General features: G+C 41.5%; 1 protein-coding gene across 1 annotated transcript in view; it reads right to left on the reverse strand.

Annotated features, from left to right (window-relative positions):
• LOC117511353 (gastrula zinc finger protein XlCGF48.2-like) overlaps positions 1-13,921 on the reverse strand; it is a 39,927-nt gene extending 26,006 nt beyond the window's left edge. Inside the window, exon 1 of the mRNA XM_034171392.1 lies at positions 13,640-13,921. Within this exon, the coding sequence (XP_034027283.1) occupies positions 13,640-13,832 (193 nt within the window). The 5' untranslated portion in view covers positions 13,833-13,921. The remainder of the gene's footprint in view (positions 1-13,639) is intronic.
• Positions 13,922-20,843: the final 6,922 nt, after the last annotated feature.

Consider the following 20,843-nt stretch of genomic DNA (forward strand, 5'->3'; position numbering starts at 1 on the left):
GCTGGATCGGGTGACCCTGGACCATCCCTTGGTTATGTTGCTTTAGACGTAGACTGTGTTTCATAATTATTGTATGGCCTTGCCTTGCAATGTGGAGCGCCTTGGGGCAACTGTTTGTTGTGATTTGGCGCTATACAAGAAAAAAGTTGATTGATTGATTGATTTTGTAATGAAAGAACATGTGGACAAATTCACCGAGTCGGTTCCGTGACGACGACGCAAATCCGTCTGCGCCGCGACAGGAAAAACACCTCCGTGTTGAAAACCATTTGTAAAATTCAGGCGGCTTTTGATGGCTTTCAACAAGTGAGTATCTGAGAAATTGTTTAACAGCTGGGCATGTTCCAACTTGTCCGTTATTTTTCCTATCACGACCCCCCGCGGTCAGGTCCGGCCCGTCATGCGAATCTGCCCGCACGTTCTTTCATTACAAAATCTCCTTTAACAGTGGAACGTCCGCATAAACTCCTCATGCCGACCTCTTCTGAAACTTCTCTGTTCTCTGACGACGACCTGGGTGAACAGAGCCTGAAATGTGGAAGTTTTCAGCTTGAAACAGCGAGACGACGCTGCCTCGGAGCGCAGATCGCCGTCGCGCGCCGTGGGCCGTCCTTAAAGCGACACTAACAGATCAAAATCTCTCATCAGCCGTTAAAATTTTCACCGAAAACCAGCTGAATTTATCGAATGGTGTCCACTCAGTTGTGCCTTACAGTTTTTGAAAAAATTTTTATCAAACAAAGCAGCAGTCTCTGAGCCATTCCTAAACAATGAAAAAAAAATTGACGAGAGGGTGGACCACTCCTCACTCAAAGACTGCCCACAGGCGAATGACGTAACCGACAGGCGTGAAAAAAGTCTTGCATGCCCATGAGGGTTCAAGCATGTCTGATGTAATCACACGTGATTCAAATCCATATGGTTTTTGAAAAAAATAATAAGGTCGGATACTTTTCTAACAGACCTCGTAAATATAAATTGTAAACTTCAAAAATATATGTAAAAATGTAGCATAAACAAAGTTATATACAACAATTTGCATTAAAATGGAGGAAATGCTTCAAGTGTTTTTGTGGCTATTTACAGTTGTATGCAAAAGTTTGTGCCCCCTGATGATTTCCATGATTTTCCTTTATAAATCATTGGTTGTTTGAATCAGAAATTTCAGTTAAATATATCATATAACAGACAAACACAGTGATATTTGAGAAGTGAAATGAAGTTTATAGGATTTACAGAAAGTGTGCAATAATTCTTTAAACAAAATTAGGCAGGTGCATAAATTTGGGCACCCCAACAGAAAAAAAATACATCAATATTTAGTAGATCCTCTTTTTGCAGAAATAACAGCCTCTAAATGCTTCCTATAGCTTCCAATGAGAGTCTGGATTCTGGTTGAAGGTATTTTGGACCATTCTTCTTTATAAAAGATCTCCAGTTCAGTGAGGTTTATTGGTTTTTGAGCATGGACAGCCCGCTTAAAATAACACCACAGATTTTCAATAATAATCAGGTCTGGGGACTGAGTTGGCCATCCCAGAACGTTGTACTTGTTCCTCTGCATGAATGCCTTAGTAGATTTTGAACAGTGTTTAGGGTCGTTGTCTTGTTGAAAGATCGAGCCCCGGCGCAACTTCAACTTTGTCACTGATTCATGAACATTGTTCTCAAGAATCTGTTGATATTGACTGGAATCCATGTGACCCTCAATTTTAACAAGATTCCCAGTACCTGCGCTGGCCACACAGCCCCACAGCATGATGGAACCACCTCCAAATTTTACTGAAGGTAGCAAGTGTTTTTCTTGGAATGCTGTGTTCTTTTTCAACCATGCATACCACCCTTGTTATGTCCAAATAGCTCAATTTTAGTTTCATCAGTCCACAGCACCTTATTCTAAAATGAAGCTGGCTTGTCCAAATGTGCTTTAGCATACCTCAAACGACTGTTTGTGGTGTGTACGCAGAAAAGGCTTCCTCTGCATTACAGCATCTCTTTGTGCAAAGTGTGCTGTATAGTTGAACGATGCACAGAGATACTATCTGCAGCAAGATCATGTTATAGGTCTTTGGAGCAGGTCTGTGGGTTGACTATGACTGTTCTCACCATGCTTCGCTTCAGCTTATCTGAGATTTTTCTTGGCCTGCCACTTCGGGCCTTAACTAGTTCTGTGCCTGTGGTCTTCCATTTCCTCACTATGTTCCTCACAGTGGAAACTGACAGCTGAAATCTCAGATAGCTTTTTGTAGGGCTGCCGGAAAAAATTGATTCACGTCCGAATCGCGATTCTTATTTATTACGATTCTGAATCGATCCAAAATGTCCAAGAATCAATTTTTAAAAAGCATTTTTTAAAACATTTTCTTGCTTACTCGCTGCGTGTACTGTTTGTCAGACAACGGCTTCCGTACTACAGCGTTCCCACGAGGTGAGGGTCTGGCGTAGAGTTCAGTGGCTGCAGCTTAGCATGGCGGACGAAGAGCTAATTCAGCCAGCACCGTCTTTGCTGAAGGCAAATGTTTGAGCACATTTTGAATTTTTATTATTTGCTGCGTAAGAAGGAGCTTGACATGACTTATGCAATGTGCAAAATCTGCAAAATGAAAGTCAAGTACTTTGGAAACACTTCAAATCCGCAAGCCCACATGCGACGCCATGACCCGGAGCTAAAAGGAGGGGAGCAGTGGTATCTGCCGACTACTGATCAGTGCTTCGCTAAACTGCCAGCCAACTCTGAACGAGCAAAGCAGATAAGTAAATTTACATCTAGAATCACTTGATTAACCTTGTAAAGCTGCATTTTCTTAAACGTAAACATTTTTTAAGTAATACGAGGTCTGTCCAAAAAGTAACAGACCTTTTTATTTTTTTCAAAAACTATATGGATTTGAATCATGTGTGATTGCATCAGCCAAGCTTGAACCTCCGTGCGCATGCGTGAGTTTTTTCACGCATGTCGGTTGTGTCATTCGCCTGTGGGCAGGCTTTGAGTGAGCACTGGTCCACCCCCTCGTCTTATTTTTATTGTCAGTGAAATGGCTGAGAGACTGCCGCTTTGCTCCATGAAGATTTTTTCAGAAACTGTCAGAGACAGCCAGTTGGAAACCATTCGGAAGATTCAGATGGATTTCGGTGAAGATTCTGTTGGCGTCACACGGATTAAGGAGTGTTAAAACCTTTTTAAAGACGGTCCACAGTGGCGGAGGGCATGCGGCACACCAAGCGACCATCGACAGGCTGGAACGACCAGATCATTTCTAAACTGAACGCTGTGTTGTTCTGGGACATCGTGTGACTACCACAGAAATGGCAAGAGAGCTGGACATAGCACTTTTGCGGCACATTCCACTGTTACAGGAGATTTTGTAATGAAAGACGTGCGGAGGATTTCACGCATCGGCACGGAGCCGCTCATTGCGCGCAACAAAAAAAAAAAAAACACCTCCGTGTTGGAAGTCTCACAGAACATGTTGTGGCATGTCCAGCTGTTAAACAATTTCTCTGATACTCACTCGACTGAAAAGCCATCGAAAGCCGTCGGAATCTTCTGAATGGTTTCCAACACAGAGGTGTTTTTTGTTGCGCGCAATGAGCGGCTCCGTGCCGACGCGTGAAATCCTCTGCACGTCTTTCATTACAAAATCTCCTGTAACAGTGGAATGTGCCGCAAAAGTGCTATGTCCAGCTCTCTTGCCATTTCTGTGGTAGTCACACGATGTCCCGGATCAACACAGCATTCAGTTTAGAAATGATCTGGTCGTTCCAGCCTGTCGATGGCCGCTCGGTGCGCCGCACGCCCTCTGCCGCTATGGGCCGTCTTTAAAAAGGTTTTAACACTCCTTAATCCGTGTAATGCCGACAGAATCTTCACCGAAATCCATCTGAATCTTTTGAATGGTTTCCAACTGGCTGTCTCTAACAGTTTCTGAAAAAATTTTCATGGAGCAAAGTGGCAGTCTCTCAGCCATTTCACTGACAATAAAAATCCGACGAGGGGGGTGGACCAGTGCTCACTCAAAGCCTGCCCACAGGCGAATGACGCAACCGACAGGCGTGAAAAAACTCACGCATGCGCACGAAGGTTCAAGCTTGGCTGATGTAATCACACGTGATTCAAATCCATATAGTTTTTGAAAAAAATAAAAAGGTCAGTTACTTTTTGGACAGACCACGTATAACTATTTCTCAGAGCTCTTTCAATCAAAAATCGATTCTGAATCGAATCGTCACTCCAAGAATCAAAATCGAATTGAATCGTGAGTTGTTGTATGATTCACATCCCTAGCTTTTTGTATCCTTCCTGTAAACCATGATGTTGAACAATCTTTATTTTCAGGTCATTTGAGAGTTGTTTAGAGGCTCCCATGTTGCCACTCAATAGAAGAGACGCAAAGAGGAGAAACATTTGCAAATGGCCACCTTAAATACCCATTCTCATGACTGGATTCACCTGTGTAAGGAGGTCAAGGGTCAATGAGCTTACCAAACCAATTCTGTGTTCCAATAATTAGTGCTAAATGTAATCAAATCAATAAAATGTCAAGGGTGCTCAAATTTATGCACGGCCTAATTTTGTTTAAATAATTATTGTACACTTTCTGTAAATACTAGAAACTTCATTTCACTTCGCAAATAGTGTGTTCGTCTGCTATATGATATATTTAACTGAAATTTCTGATGCAGACAACCAATGATTTCTAAAGGAAAATCATGTAAATTATCAGGGGTGCCCAAACCTTTGCATACAACTATATTTCTCTTGTTGGGGCCTTATTGTGGCCTTCAACTATTCAGAGGGTTTAGATAATGTGGTCTGGGAGCAACATAAAACCAAATTAGCAGCAGCAGAACTGGCATCCCGTCCATACCAACAGGAAGCTGGATGAAGGAAAAATGATCCCACACAATGCCCAGATGTTCAATATGCCGATACTTATTCCTACGTCATAGACACACCAGGCAGGTATTTATGAAAGTAATTTGTATTTTCTATCATTTATGTCATGTAAGCATTGTGAATTGCTGGTCTGTCCCAGGAGGGGCTGTGCTGCTGATTATGTCCCCCCACAGTCACACATGATAGTGATGGATGAGATGCATGTCGTCATTATGCTTTACGACACACTGCCCTGTGCTGAGGAATCACACTGCCCATACTTTGCATTCTAGGTTTTGTTTTTAATATCATGATGGATTTTCATTTTCTTTCTGGCTTTGTTGGTACAAAGCCCGCTGCCTCGCATCGCCCAGGCATTAAAAACAAAACAGTGGCTAAAATGTCAAAAACTTGCTTCTAAATAAACTGTTTGCTACTTAATCCACCAGCTTGATTATTGTCACACATTCAGCAATCAGATTTAAGAAGCTGAAATGAATGAGTTGGGCTCAACTCCAAGGCCAGGAGGCTGGGGGCGTCTGCGGGCTGACTGACTGAACACCCTCTGGTATATGCTTTGGGGGTCTCTGGAAGTGATCGCCGGGTTTCCCCAACCACCATTTTGGGCACCACCCTGCACTGTGGGCTGGACCCAGGATGGGACTCAGGACTGCCCTGTGGAATTTTTGGGCAGTAAAGGTAATCTCCCGAGTTAGTACAGCAGATAACTGAAACAATCCTGCAAATCAACTTTATTTATATAGCGCCAAATCACAACAAACAGTTGCCCCAAGGCGCCTTATATTGTAAGGCAAGGCCATACAATAATTTCGGAAAAACCCCAACGGTCAAAACGACCCCCTGTGAGCAAGCACTTGGCAACAGTGGGAAGGAAAAACTCCCTTTTAACAGGAAGAAACCTCCAGCAGAACCAGGCTCAGGGAGGGGCAGTCTTCTGCTGGGACTGGTTGGGGCTGAGGGAGAGAACCAGGAAAAAGACATGCTGTGGAGGGGAGCAGAGATCGATCACTAATGATTAAATGCAGAGTGGTGCATACAGAGCAAAAAGAGAAAGAAACACTCAGTGCATCATGGGAACCCCCCAGCAGTCTACGTCTATAGCAGCATAACTAAGGGATGCTTCAGGGTCACCTGATCCAGCCCTAACTATAATCTTTAGCAAAAAGGAAAGTTTTAAGCCTAATCTTCATCCAAACCATCAACATGTTTATTAGACCCCATTCCTACCAGGCTGCTCAAGGAAGCCCTACCATTATTTAATGCTTCAATCTTAAATATGATCAATCTATCTTTGTTAGTTGGCTATGTACCACAGGCTTTTAAGGTGGCAGTAATTAAACCATTACTTAAAAAGCCATCACTTGACCCAGCTATCTTAGCTAATTATAGGCCAATCTCCAACCTTCCTTTTCTCTCAAAAATTCTTGAAAGGTTAGTTGTAAAACAGCTAACTGATCATCTGCAGAGGAATGGTCTATTTGAAGAGTTTCAGTCAGGGTTTAGAATTCATCATAGTACAGAAACAGCATTAGTGAAGGTTACAAATGATCTTCTTATGGCCTCGGACAGTGGACTCATCTCTGTGCTTGTTCTGTTAGACCTCAGTGCTGCTTTTGATACTGTTGACCATAAAATTTTATTACAGAGATTAGAGCATGCCATAGGTATTAAAGGCACTGCGCTGCGGTGGTTTGAATCATATTTGTCTAATAGATTACAATTTGTTCATGTAAATGGGGAATCTTCTTCACAGACTAAAGTTAATTATGGAGTTCCACAAGGTTCTGTGCTAGGACCAATTTTATTCACTTTATACATGCTTCCCTTAGGCAGTATTATTAGACGGTATTGCTTAAATTTTCATTGTTACGCAGATGATACCCAGCTTTATCTATCCATGAAGCCAGAGGACACACACCAATTAGCTAAACTGCAGGATTGTCTTACAGACATAAAGACATGGATGACCTCTAATTTCCTGCTTTTAAACTCAGATAAAACTGAAGTTATTGTACTTGGCCCCACAAATCTTAGAAACATGGTGTCTAACCAGATCCTTACTCTGGATGGCATTACCCTGACCTCTAGTAATACTGTGAGAAATCTTGGAGTCATTTTTGATCAGGATATGTCATTCAAAGCGCATATTAAACAAATATGTAGGACTGCTTTTTTACATTTACGCAATATCTCTAAAATCAGAAAGGTCTTGTCTCAGAGTGATGCTGAAAAACTAATTCATGCATTTATTTCCTCTAGGCTGGACTATTGTAATTCATTATTATCAGGTTGTCCTAAAAGTTCCCTAAAAAGCCTTCAGTTAATTCAAAATGCTGCAGCTAGAGTACTGATGGGGACTAGAAGGAGAGAGCATATCTCACCCATATTGGCCTCTCTTCATTGGCTTCCTGTTAATTCTAGAATAGAATTTAAAATTCTTCTTCTTACTTATAAGGTTTTGAATAATCAGGTCCCATCTTATCTTAGGGACCTTGTAGTACCATATCACCCCAATAGAGCGCTTCGCTCTCAGACTGCAGGCTTACTTGTAGTTCCTAGGGTTTGTAAGAGTAGAATGGGAGGCAGAGCCTTCAGCTTTCAGGCTCCTCTCCTGTGGAACCAGCTCCCAATTCAGATCAGGGAGACAGACACCCTCTCTACTTTTAAGATTAGGCTTAAAAGTTTCCTTTTTGCTAAAGCTTATAGTTAGGGCTGGATCAGGTGACCCTGAACCATCCCTTAGTTATGCTGCTATAGACGTAGACTGCTGGGGGGTTCCCATGATGCACTGTTTCTTTCTCTTTTTGCTCTGTATGCACCACTCTGCATTTAATCATTAGTGATTGATCTCTGCTCCCCTCCACAGCATGTCTTTTTCCTGGTTCTCTCCCTCAGCCCCAACCAGTCCCAGCAGAAGACTGCCCCTCCCTGAGCCTGGTTCTGCTGGAGGTTTCTTCCTGTTAAAAGGGAGTTTTTCCTTCCCACTGTAGCCAAGTGCTTGCTCACAGGGGGTCGTTTTGACCATTGGGGTTTTACATAATTATTGTATGGCCTTGCCTTACAATATAAAGCGCCTTGGGGCAACTGTTTGTTGTGATTTGGCGCTATATAAAAAAATTGATTGATTGATTGATTGATTGATCTTAAAAGTAGAGAGGGTGTCTGTCTCCCTGATCTGAATTGGGAGTTGGTTCCAGAGGAGAGGAGCCTGAAAGCTGAAGGCTCTGCCTCCAATTCTACTCTTACAAACCCTAGGAACTACAAGTAAGCCTGCAGTCTGAGAGCGAAGCGCTCTATTGGGGTGATATGGTACTATGAGGTCCCTAAGATAAGATGGGACCTGATTATTCAAAACCTTATAAGTAAGAAGAAGAATTTTAAATTCTCTTCTAGAATTAACAGGAAGCCAATGAAGAGAGGCCAATATGGGTGAGATATGCTCTATCCTTCTAGTCCCTGTTAGTACTCTAGCTGCAGCATTTTGAATTAACGGAAGGCTTTTCAGGGAACTTTTAGGACAACCTGATAATAATGAATTACAATAGTCCAGCCTATTGAATGCACTGAATGACATATCCTGATCAAAAATGACTCCAAGATTTCTCACAGTATTACTAGAGGTCAGGGTAATGCCATCCAGAGTAAGGATCTAGTTAGACACCATGTTTCTAAGATTTGTGGGGCCAAGTACAATAACTTCAGTTTTATCTGAGTTTAAAAGCAGGAAATTAGAGGTCATCCATGTCTTTATGTCTGTAAGACAATCCTGCAGTTTAGCTAATTGGTGTGTGTCCTCTGGCTTCAAGGATAGATAAAGCTGGGTATCATCTGCGTAACAATGAAAATTTAAGCAATGCCGTCTGATAATACTGCCTAAGGGAAACATGTATAAAGTGAATAAAATTGGTCCTAGCACAGAACCTTGTGGAACTCCATAATTAACCTTAGTCTGTGAAGAAGTTTCCCCATTTACATGAACAAATTGTAATCTATTAGATAAATATGATTCAAACCACCGCAGCGCAGTGCCTTTAATACCTATGGCATGCTCTAATCTCTATAATAAAATTTTATGGTCAACAGTATCAAAAGCAGCACTGAGGTCTAACAGAACAAGCACAGAGATGAGTCCACTGTCTGAGGCCATAAGAAGATCATTTGTAACCTTCACTAATGCTGTTTCTGTACTATGATGAATTCTAAACCCTGACTGAAACTCTTCAAATAGACCATTCCTCTGCAGATGATCAGTTAGCTGTTTTACAACTACCCTTTCAAGAATTTCTGAGAGATAAGGAAGGTTGGAGATTGGCCTATAATTAGCTAAGATAGCTGGGTCAAGTGATGGCTTTTTAAGTAATGGTTTAATTACTGCCACCTTAAAAGCCTGTGGTACATAGCCAACTAATAAAGATAGATTGATCATATTTAAGATCGAAGCATTAATTAATGGTAGGGCTTCCTTGAGCAGCCTGGTAGGAACGGGGTCTAATAGACATGTTGATGGTTTGGAGGAAGTAACTAATGAAAATAACTCAGACAGAACAATCGGAGAGAAAGAGTCTAACCAAATACCGGCATCACTGAAAGCAGCCAAAGATAATGATACGTCTTTGGGATGGTTATGAGTAATTTTTTCTCTAATAGTTAAAATTTTATTAGCAAAGAAAGTCATGAAGTCATTACTAGTTAAAGTTAAAGGAATACTCGGTGGTGTATACAAATGGTGACACAAGCACCAAAGTCAGCAAAATACTCCTTAGACATTACTCTTTTGAAAAAAAAAAAACTGACTCGCCACTTGAATTTTCAACAAGCGGCCAGGTTGGGGTCAACTGAAGAATTACACAGGTGTCAAAATTAAAAATTCTCCAATCAAATTGAAAACTACACCACATTACGAGGTCTGTTAGAAAAGTATCGGACCATTTTATTTTTTGCAAAAACCATATGGATTTGAATCACATGTGATTGCATCAGCCAAGCTTGAACCTTCGTACACATGCGTGACTTTTTTCACGCCTGTTGGTTGCGTCATTCGCCTGTGAGCAGGCTTTGTGTGAGCAGTGGTCCACCCCTCTCGTCTGATTTTTATTGCGAATAAAATGTCTGAAATCTATATGGTTTTTGAAAAAAAATAAAAAGGTCCGATACTTTTCTAACAGACCTTGTATTTGTCTGATCATAACGATTCCAAAAAGGTATAGTTTGGACTGTCTGACTCAATGTTCAGGAGTTATGGGGTAAAAATAGCAAAAATGATGACAAAGGTCAGTTTCAGTTTGTACAGGGGTCAAATGTTAAAGTTGGTCCAATTTTGGTAAAACGTGATACAAATTATTGGTTGAGTTAACAGGATTAATAAACTGAATAGTTTTGACTGTGTTGAATGCTTGGTCTCCAAAGTAAAGGTCAAACAAGGTCAACGTCCATTGGATTCTAAACCATCCTGGTAAGGATGAGTTGAAGAAAGCCCTGCTATCTAATTCAACGGGTCCATGAAAGGTTCTCAGATTTGGCTACAAGATCACTTGCATTTCTTTCCTACATAAGCATTGGTAAGATTCTGCTCAACTGGCACTGCAAGCCTATGTCACATCATTGCTTTGGCCTGTTCTCAGTCGATTATCATGTTTGGCGGTATTCCTGTCTCCAGGATTTGTGAAGGGATTACAATATGGTTGTATTCCTTACCCATGATGATACAGTGGGGGAAATAAGAATTTGATTCCCTGTCAATTTTGCAGGTTTTCCCACCTACAAAGAATGTAGAGGTCTGTAATTTTTTATCGTAGGTTCACTTCAACTGTGAGAGACAAAATCTAAAAAAGAAATCCAGAAAATCACATTGTATGATTTTTAAATAATTAATTTGCATTTTATTGCGTGAAATAAGTATTTGATCATCTACCAACCAGCAAGAATTCTGTCTCTCACAGACCTGTTAATTTTTCTTTAAGAAGCCCTCTTATTCTGCACTCTTTACCTGTATTAATTGCACCTGTTTGAACTTGTTACCTGTATAAAAGACACCTGTTCACACACTCAATCAATCACACTCCAACCTGTCCACCATAGCCAAGACCAAAGAGCTGTGACACCAGGGACAAAAGTGTAGACCTGCACAAGGCTGGGATGGACTACAGGACAACAGGCAAGCAGCTTGGTAGAAGACAGCAACTGTTATGATTATTTATTAGAAAGTGGAAGAAACACAAGATGACTGTCAATCTCCCTCGGTCTGGGATTCCATGAAAGATCTCACTTTGTGGGGTAAGGATGATTCTGAGAAAGCTCAGAACTACACAGGAGGACCTGGTCAATGACCTGAAGAGAGCTGGGACCACGGTCACAAAGATTACATTAGTAACACATGATGCTGTCATGGTTTAAAATCCTGCAGGGCAGCAAGGTCCCCCTGCTCAAGCCAGCACATGTCCAGACCCATTTGAAGTTCACCACTGACCATCTGGATGATCCAGAGGAGGCATGGGAGAAAGTCATGTGGTCAGATGAGACAAAAATAGAGTTTTTTGGAATCAACGCCACTTACCATGTTTAGAGGATGAGAACAACCCCAAGAAAACCATCCCAACCGTGAAACATGGGGGTGGAAACATCATACTATGGGGGTGCTCTTCTGCAAAGGGGACAGGACGACTGCACCGTATTGAAGGGAGGATGGATGGGGTCATGTATTGTGAGATTTTGGCAAACAACCTTCTTCCCTCAGTAAGAGCATTGAAGATGGGTCATGGCTGGGTCTTCAGCATGACAATGACCCCAAACACACAGCCAGGGCAACTAAGGAGGGGCTCCCTAAGAAGCAGTTCAAGGTCCTGGAGTGGCATGGCCAGTCTTCAGACCTGAACTCATTAGAAAATTGTTGGAGGGAGCTGAAACTCCAAACCTGAAAGTTCTGGAGAAGATCTGTATGGAGGAGTGGACCAAAATCCCTGCTGCAGTGTGAAAACTTGGTCAAGAACTACAAGAAACGCCTGACCTCTGTTACTGCAAACAAATGTTTCTGTACCAATTGTTAAGGTCTGTTTTTCTATTGGATGAAATACTTATTTCATGCATTAAATGCAAATTAATAATTTTAAAATCATACAATGTGATTTTCTGGATTTTTTTTTTTTTTTAGATTCTGTCTCTCACAGTTGAAGTGAACCTAAGAAAAAAAAATTACAAACCTCTCCATTCTTTGTAGGTGGGAAAACCTGCAAAATTGACAGTGGATCAAATACTTATTTCCCCCACTGTACCCATGTTTTGTTTTTATTTTTTTTAATAAATTTAGCTTTGCTAAGGGACTATGTAACCCATTCAGAAACACTTCCATTATAACTTTTATACATAAGTTTATATTGCGATATATACAGTGACCGTGAAGGGATTCAATTTATACCATGATATGAGTTTTAGCTCATTTTACCCAGCCCTAGTGGTAAATATCAAAATTAATTTTAGTAATATAACCACATAAACCTGTTCCAAATAACTATGTTTTCATATCAGTATAAAACCACTAGTATAGATGTTGTCACCACTGAATATCTCTGGTGAGGGTATTTTGAACGTGAGCTTGTTATGGCTAATGTTTGTTAGCCATAAAGTGTAACATTCACATTTTCATCAACTCCTGTATTATTTTCTAGCCAAATGTATTCTCAGAAATAACTCTGAACAAAGTCATGAACACATGGATGTGATGATATACTGAAGTTTTTTTGTAAACGCGAGTCTATAAAATACTGTCCAACATCAAAACTGCTTGGGATCATTTTGGATAAAAACTGACATTTTTTGTATATAATTCACTAGGTAGCCATTATGGAAAAGGCAACTGCATTATTACACACCAGAATTCCATTAATCTGGCTTTTGTCTGCAACATTTTATAATTTCTTTTCTCTGGCAGTAATCTTATTATTCTGGGATGTGACATGTTGAAAGCATCATCTTGACTGCTGGGAAACGATCAACATTTTCTCACATTTTATGGGCCGAACAAATAATTGAAGTTGATTATGTTCTTGATCATGACAAAAATTGCTTGTTGCAGCCTGAGATCTGCTACAGTGACACTAATAATACAAAACAAAAAGCACAACACAAGACTGACAGAAAAGTCGCAGCTAAGCAGGCAAACAGTCCAATGTGCACAGCGACGGGCTCGATGGAAAGACAAGGAGGTGCAGAACCCCAGTGACACCGACCGCGTCAGTGAGTGCATTTGTTCCAAATACTAATCAGGACAAGCTATATTTTTTACACTTCCTCATCTGAACACTATTTCTGGAAGTGTGTTTCTGTGGTTGGAATGAGGCTTCCAAATTGATTTCTCAGTTGCCAAGTAACCATACCAAATTACTTGATCTAAGAGCTATATAAATGCAGTCCATTTATTTACCTTTAAATGTCTCTGATAAGCATAAAAGGTTTGGAAATTTCAGAAATACGTCTGCTTCTAGGCCTCATCTTTGCGCACGTCTAGAAGACTTACGCAGCAGCAGAATTATGACGTGTCGCGGTTTGCGTGCTGAGGCAGATTTAACAGAGTTCATCTTGAAACAGCAGAACCTCCGATTCGTTCACAAGAGGAACCAACACTCAGCCTGCAGGTTCCTTGGGATTAAGGTTCCTACACAGACTGGAACCAACTGATGTTTGGTCTCAAACACATTTCATCTTTGCACACCCACACACCAAAAAAAAAAAAAAAAAAAAGGAACAAACCTGCTCCAGGTAAGCGACCCTCAAGGTTAAAGACGGCGTCCAGCAGGTGTCGCTGTCGATCGTTCTCCTCTTTGGAACGACAAAGTTCCTCCTCGTACTCTGCTATGGTTCTTTCAAACAGCCCAAATATCTCATCAACGGCGGCAGTTAGTCGCTGCTTCACCAACGCTCTCAGCATTTGGACTTTAGACATTTTCACACAACGACACCAACTTTTTCTAAAACAAACTCCGTCACAAAACAACAAAAGAACCAAAGAGTCACAGACACGAACACTGCTGCTCACAGCTAGCAAGCTAAGCTAAGGGCCGGAAACAGAGGCGCCTTCAAAGTAAGAGAGGGAAAAGAGGCGACTTCAAAATAAAATACCACACATAAGCGTCTTGAAAACATACAGGCCACTCAGACGCAGATGAAGCTTCAAAAAAAAAAAAAAAAAAAAAAAAAAAGTTCAACGATGCAAACAGAGGCACATTAAAAATAAAAGAACACATAAAAGTCCATTTAGGGGAGGGGATGGTCTAGTAATTAAGCGCTGGCTTGAGCCCAGAGGATCCTTGGTTCAAATCCCAGCCTGACTGGAAAATCACTAAGGTCCCCCTGAGCAAGGTCCTTAATCCCCTCGTTGCTCCCGGTGTGTGGTGGGCACTTTGCATGGTAGCACCCTGGCATCAGGGTGAATGTGAGGCATCATTGTTGCAAAGCGCTTTGAAGGTCTGATGCAGATGGAAAAGTGCTACATAAAGCAGTCCATTTACTAAAGGCCCACTGAAAAATGAAAGATCCCCCAAACACGCAGAAGCACGCGCGCGCGCGCGCGCACGCACACACACACACACACACACACACACACACACACACACACACACACACACACACAGAGAAGCGCCTTCAAAGTAAACTTCCACGCACACACCTTCATATTAAAAGGCTACTGAGATACAGATGAATATTCAAAATAAAAATTCAATGATTAAAAAAGAGACATCTTTAAAATAAAATAGCAAATAGCTGCAATTTCAAAAGAAAAAGCCACTTTGACACACAGATACACCTTCAAAATACGAGGTCTGTCAATAAAGTAACGGTCCTTTTTATTTTTTTCAAAAACTATATGGATTTCATTCATATGTTTTTATGTCAGACATGCTTGAACCCTCGTGCGCATGCGTGAGTTTTTCCACGCCTGTCGGTGACGTCATTCGCCTGTGAGCACTCCTTGGGAAGGAGTGGTCCCGCCCCCTCGTCGGATTTTCATTGTCTGGAAATGGCGGAATGAAAAGGACTTTTTTTCCATCAGAATTTTTTTCAGAAGCTGTTAGAGACTGGCACCTGGAAACCATTTGAAAAATTTATCTGGCTTTCAGTGAAAATTGTACGGGCTTCACAGAGAATAAGGACTGTTACTACAGCTTTAAGGACCCCTTTAAGGATGCTCAGCGCGCCGCGCTCCGAGCTGCGACGACGCGGCACAAGCCACCGGATCATATCTAAACGGATGGCTCTGTGGATACGAGACCGTCGTGTGCTCTTTCTGTGGTTATCACAAGAGCTGGACGTCAGCCATTTTCCGGCAGATTTCACTTTTAACAAGAGATTTTTTCATGGAAAGCCGAGCGGAGGCTTTGCGCGTCACGACCGATTCGCTTTGGAAGCGAGACAAAGGAACACCTCTGTTTTGGTGTGTCAGAGGACAAGTTCAACTCTCCACAATTTCAGTGATACTTACTGGACTGGTAAGCATTGAAAGCCGAGATAGACATGTCCAAACTTGTCCTCTGACACGCCGAAACGGAGGTGTTCCTTTGTCTCGCTTCCAAAGCGAATCGGTCGTGACGCGCAAAGCCTCCGCTCGGCTTTCCATGAAAAAATCTCTTGTTAAAAGTGAAATCTGCCGGAAAATGGCTGACGTCCAGCTCTTGTGATAACCACAGAAAGAGCACACGACGGTCTCGTATCCACAGAGCCATCCGCTTAGAAATGATCCGGTGGTTTGTGCCGCGTCGTCGCAGCTCGGAGTGCGGTGCGCCGAGCATCCTTAAAGCAGTCCTTAAAGCTGTAGTAACAGTCCTTATTGTCTGTGAAGCCCGTAAAATTTTCACCGAAAGCCAGATAAATTTTTCAAATGGTTTCCAGGTGCCAGTCTCTAACAGCTTCTGAAAATATTCTGATGGAAAAAAGTCCTTTTCATTCCGCCATTTCCAGACAATGAAAATCCGACGAGGGGGCGGGACCACTCCTTCCCAAGGAGTGCTCACAGGCGAATGACGTCACCGACAGGCGTGGAAAAACTCACGCATGCGCACGAGGATTCAAGCATGTCTGACATAAAAACATATGAATGAAATCCATATAGTTTTTGAAAAAAATAAAAAGGACCGTTACTTTATTGACAGACCTCGTAATATAGCATACAGACACCCCTTCAACATAAAAGACCACATAAAGGAAGAGATGTCTTTAAAATAAAATACCTCATGGGGACACCTTCAAAATAAAAGACCACTCAGACACACAGAGGCACCTTCCAAATAAAATACCACACATATGCCCCTTCAAATTAAAATAGCACTCACACACAGATTTGAAATAAAATACCACACAAAGTCTCCTTCAAATCTTTTGCTTTGCCTTCAAAGCAAACACCACTCAGACACAGAAGAATCTTTAAAATAAGTCACTTGAGACAAACATAGACCTCTTCAAAATAAAAGTCTCTTCAGACACACAGAAGCAACTTCAAAATAAAAGCACACTCAGACACACATAAGCTCCTTGAAAACACAGCTGGAACAACCAAGCTGTGATGTTTCCTTCTAAAAAAAAAGATCTCAACAAACATACATATTCCCGTTAGCAAAGCTACACACAGTGCAGGAAATGCTCATAAGGAAGCATTATGTGTGATGACTTCTCCCAGAGTATCCATTAGCTGTAGGGGGAGTGAGGTCTACTGATACCATAATCACAGCGACTCCTGCTGGCTTCCGTCACAGACGCTCTTCAAAATATACCTCATCAAACGCTGTTCTTGAGTTGTTTGTTTGTTTGTTTTTTACAGTGCACACACGATGATTTGCCTCGGGATATTTGATTTTTCTGTGAATATGTCATGTATTTGCAGCAGAGTAAATGTTTTGTCTTCTACGTCACAGTGGACATTTTGTTTTGAAGAGTCAAGAGAAGAGGAATTGTTCTTCCTCTTTCTCCCCGCTTCTTCTTCACTTGAGTGGCTTTGTGCTAAGCATTTAGACTTCTATTACTGCCACCATGTGGTCAGGAGTGTGAGACAGTACACTGGTTGAACCTGCTCTGGAGACATGTAGGACTATAAAGTCCAAAAACTGGAAAACTTCAACATTCTGTGGTGTGATTTAATACAGAACCTATTAAAAAAAAATCAATCAATCATTACATTTTGCTTTTTAAGGAAAAGGTTAATTATGATATAAAAATATACAAAAGGTTTGTGTATCTTAATTCTGAGATAAAAAAAATTCTTTAAGATTAAATATATTGAATTGAATTATATTAGGGCAGCTCATTTCATATAATGCACTAAATCATCTTTTTTTTAGCCAGATACTGACTGGTTTTCTGATTCCCCCCCCCCATTAAAACAAAACTGTACGTTTCAGAGTGGCCTTTTGTTGTGACCAGCCTAAGGCACATCTGTGCACTAACCATGCTGTCTAATCAGCATCTTGGTATGGCACACCTGTGAGGTGGGATGGATTATCTCAGCAAAGGAGAAGTGCTCACTATCACAGATTTAGACAATATTTGAGAGAAATAGGTCTTTTGTGTATACAGAAAATGTTTTAGATCTTTGAGTTCAGCTCATGAAAAATGGGAGCAAAAACAAAAGTGTTGCATTAAGCAGTATCAAAATTTTACACCATCCTGGTGGCTGGCTAAGATCTTCCTGGCGGTGCCTCTGCAATCAGAGAACCAGACCAGAGAGGTCCACAGGATTCCTACCAGATCAGAACATCAGAAATCATCTCACGGGTTGGTAACCAGATAGATGCTCAGCTTTATGAAGACTCCAGCTGCAGCATTACTGTATCAGCTGGTTCTGACAAAGTCCGTTTGACAGTAAGTCCCTCGACCTTTTGGTATTCCAAAGATCACTGAATGTTGATTCTGGAATTAAATTTACCTCTTGATTTGAAGTTCAGGTATGGATTGAAGATATCACTGGATGAGGAAGTTTATTCTGCAAGAACAGACTTTTAGGGTTGTGACAAACTTTAAGTCTTTCTTCTTTGAAACAATGACTAAAGTTTGGTCCCTGATGAACTGAGACATTCACTTACTCATTAGTTTGAGGCACTTTTTCAGAAAGACCTTCTGTCTAAATTCACAGATATTCTCACATATCGTCTCACCCAGTCAGGGCTGGAGTGGATAGGCTCACTCCACACACTCAAACATGTTCACTTTTCACACCTGAGGGCATAGCCTGATGTGATGTGGAGCTGAAGTCTCATCTCCCAAAGTGAAACAGAAAAGCTGTGATCTCAGAACATTATCATACATGAACTTCAGCTAACAGGAGACTCTACTGCATTATGATTCATTCAGAGAGCAAAGAACTGACCTTACTGCTTGACTTGCACATAAAAACAAATCCATCTGATTTAAAGAATGTATTCAGCAGTCAGACAAATGAAACATTATTTCATCATTTGAACAAACTTGAATTAGTAGGCACAAACTCTGTCATTTCATTCACAAATATACTCAAATATTTTGCTGATTTTTTCAGTGTTGTTCTTAACTCTCTTTATGAATAAAAGCTGATGATCCAAATTCAACAATATCTATTTTTTCAGTATGAGCTTTTTTTTTTAATTTAATAAAATGTTGCACTTTTAGTTTCAGATCATTGTCACAATTTTCTTCCATGAACTGAAAACTTCGTGTGTGTGTGTGTGTGTGTGTGTGTGTGTGTGTGTGTGTGTGTGTGGACTGGATCTGGTGAGTTTCTGTTAGTCTGCACTGGATCAAATTGGTTTCAGGTGTCATAAAGGTCTCGTCAGGGTCGTGACCCCTGATTCCGCCTCTTCACAGATGTGGGAGATGAAGAGGCAGCGATAGTTCCAGAAGAGCAGCAGCAGACTGCCGAGCAGCAGCACCGCCAACAGTGGGAGCCAATGAGCCACAACTGTGTCAAAGCAAACACCTCTGGAAAGAGCAGGAGGGGGAGCATCAGGAGGAGCATCAGGAGGAGCAGCAGGGGTGCCTCTCTGATAGAACCACAAAAATAAATGTTTCAGTTTGAAGGATTCGACATCAGATGTGGTTGTGAAGGATTTCATCGTCCTGAAGCCCTGCAGGATGCAACAAAAGCAGAAACTAAGTCTGAGCGAAACACTCCCCAAAACTCTTAATTAGATTAGATTACATAGAATTTTATTGATCCCTTGGGAAGTCTCCCTCAGGGAAATTGAGGTTCCAGCAACATTGTATAGCAGCACACAGGGTAAGAAGCACACAGAGTATCAAAAGTGAAAAAAAAGTTTGCAATATAAACACACACAATATAAATACCAGACATACTGATCAATACTGCTTTACTGGGTACTACTGTTGCTCTCCTTCCTGTCCTCTGTCTTCCTGTTACTCCTCCTCCCCCTGAGTGAGGAGTTGTACAGTCCATTGGCCTGAGGAACAAAGAAGTTTCTCAGTCTGTTGGTCCTGCAATTTTCAATTCCAATTTATTTTAATTTATATACCGCCAAATCACAACAAAGTTGCCTCAAGGCACTTCACACAAGTAAGATTTAACCTTACCAACTCCCAGAGCAAGAACACAGGTGACAGTGGGAAGAAAAAACTCCCTCTGAGGAAGAAACCTCAAGCAGACCAGACTCAAAGGGGTGACCGTCTACTTGGGCCACGATACAGACAGAAATTACAAAACAATTCACAAACGAATATACAGGAAATGTTGCTGTGCACAGGACAGGAGGGTTTCAGAAACAGACACCACACCCATCTCTGGCTGGAGCAAAACAGAGAGAAAAAACAGAATCAGGCATCAGAAAGACAACAAATACAGTATAATTTGTCAGCATTAAGCAACAAGAAAAACAGAAGAAATACTAAGGTGATTGCCGGCTACAAGCCCTAAGTGTCAGGATTTGGAGTTCTGTCTGGTATTGGTTCTGTTTTATTTTTGTTGTAGCTTGTTTTTGTTAGCTGTTTTTTCTCTTGCTGTCTCTTCCTGCTTGGGTTTTCTTTGTCTCTGCTTCTCTTGTCTTTCTCTTGGCACTTGGTCGTGCGTGTTTACTTCTGTCTAACCACACCCAGTTCTGGAAGCTTCTCCTCACACATGTTCCTAATTTACAGCTCATCACCTGGGTGTATTTAAGACTCACAGTGTGCTCTAGTCCTTTGCTAGATTGATGCGCCTTGTGCCTTTGCTTCCAGGTCTGTTTGTGTATTTGCCTTGCCTTGTTTGCCTTATTGTGGTTTTTGACCACCTGCCTGTTTTCCTCACCCACACCTTAAGCCTGATGCTTTTTGTACTGTTGCTCATTGTGGACTGCCTTACCGTGTACTGACTCCAGCAAACAATTCCAGTAAACGATTTAAGTCTACAGAGCTGTGTCTTTGTGTCCTGCACTTGTGTCCAGCCTGCCTTGTCAGACAAGCTTGATAGAAAGCTTCACTAAAAGACCCAGACTTTAGCTAAAGTTGAGCCTGCAGCCTGCCCCGTTTCCAAATAAAATAAATTTAAAAGGGTGAAAAGCATAGTAACGTACTATGTCAGTATGCTAGCTATACGAAAGGGAAAATAAGTGTCTTAAGTCTGGACTTGAAAGTCACTTGGGAAGGAGCAGTCTGTGGCTGACGAGGCTCCTCTGGTTGCTATTTGTTCTGTTGATCTTTTAAACTCTGATCAGGTCATGTTGTCACAAATATGGGTCTGTGTCTCTTTGTGTCTGTGTGTCTCTGTGTTCTCTGTGTCTCTGAATCTGTGTTTGTGTGTCTGTGTGTCTCTGTGTCTGTGTGGATCTGGGTCTGTGTGTCTCTGGGTCTGTGTGTCTCTGTATCTGTGTGGATCTGGGTCTGTGTTTGTGTGTCTGTGGATCTGGGTCTGTGTGGATCTGTAATTGTGTGTCTCTGGGTCTGAGTCTCTGTATCTGTGTGGGTCTGTGTCTGTGGATCTGGGTCTGTGTGGATCTGTGTCTCT

Source organism: Thalassophryne amazonica, chromosome 5, assembly GCF_902500255.1.
Source record: "Thalassophryne amazonica chromosome 5, fThaAma1.1, whole genome shotgun sequence".
NCBI classification, from domain to species: domain Eukaryota; kingdom Metazoa; phylum Chordata; class Actinopteri; order Batrachoidiformes; family Batrachoididae; genus Thalassophryne; species Thalassophryne amazonica.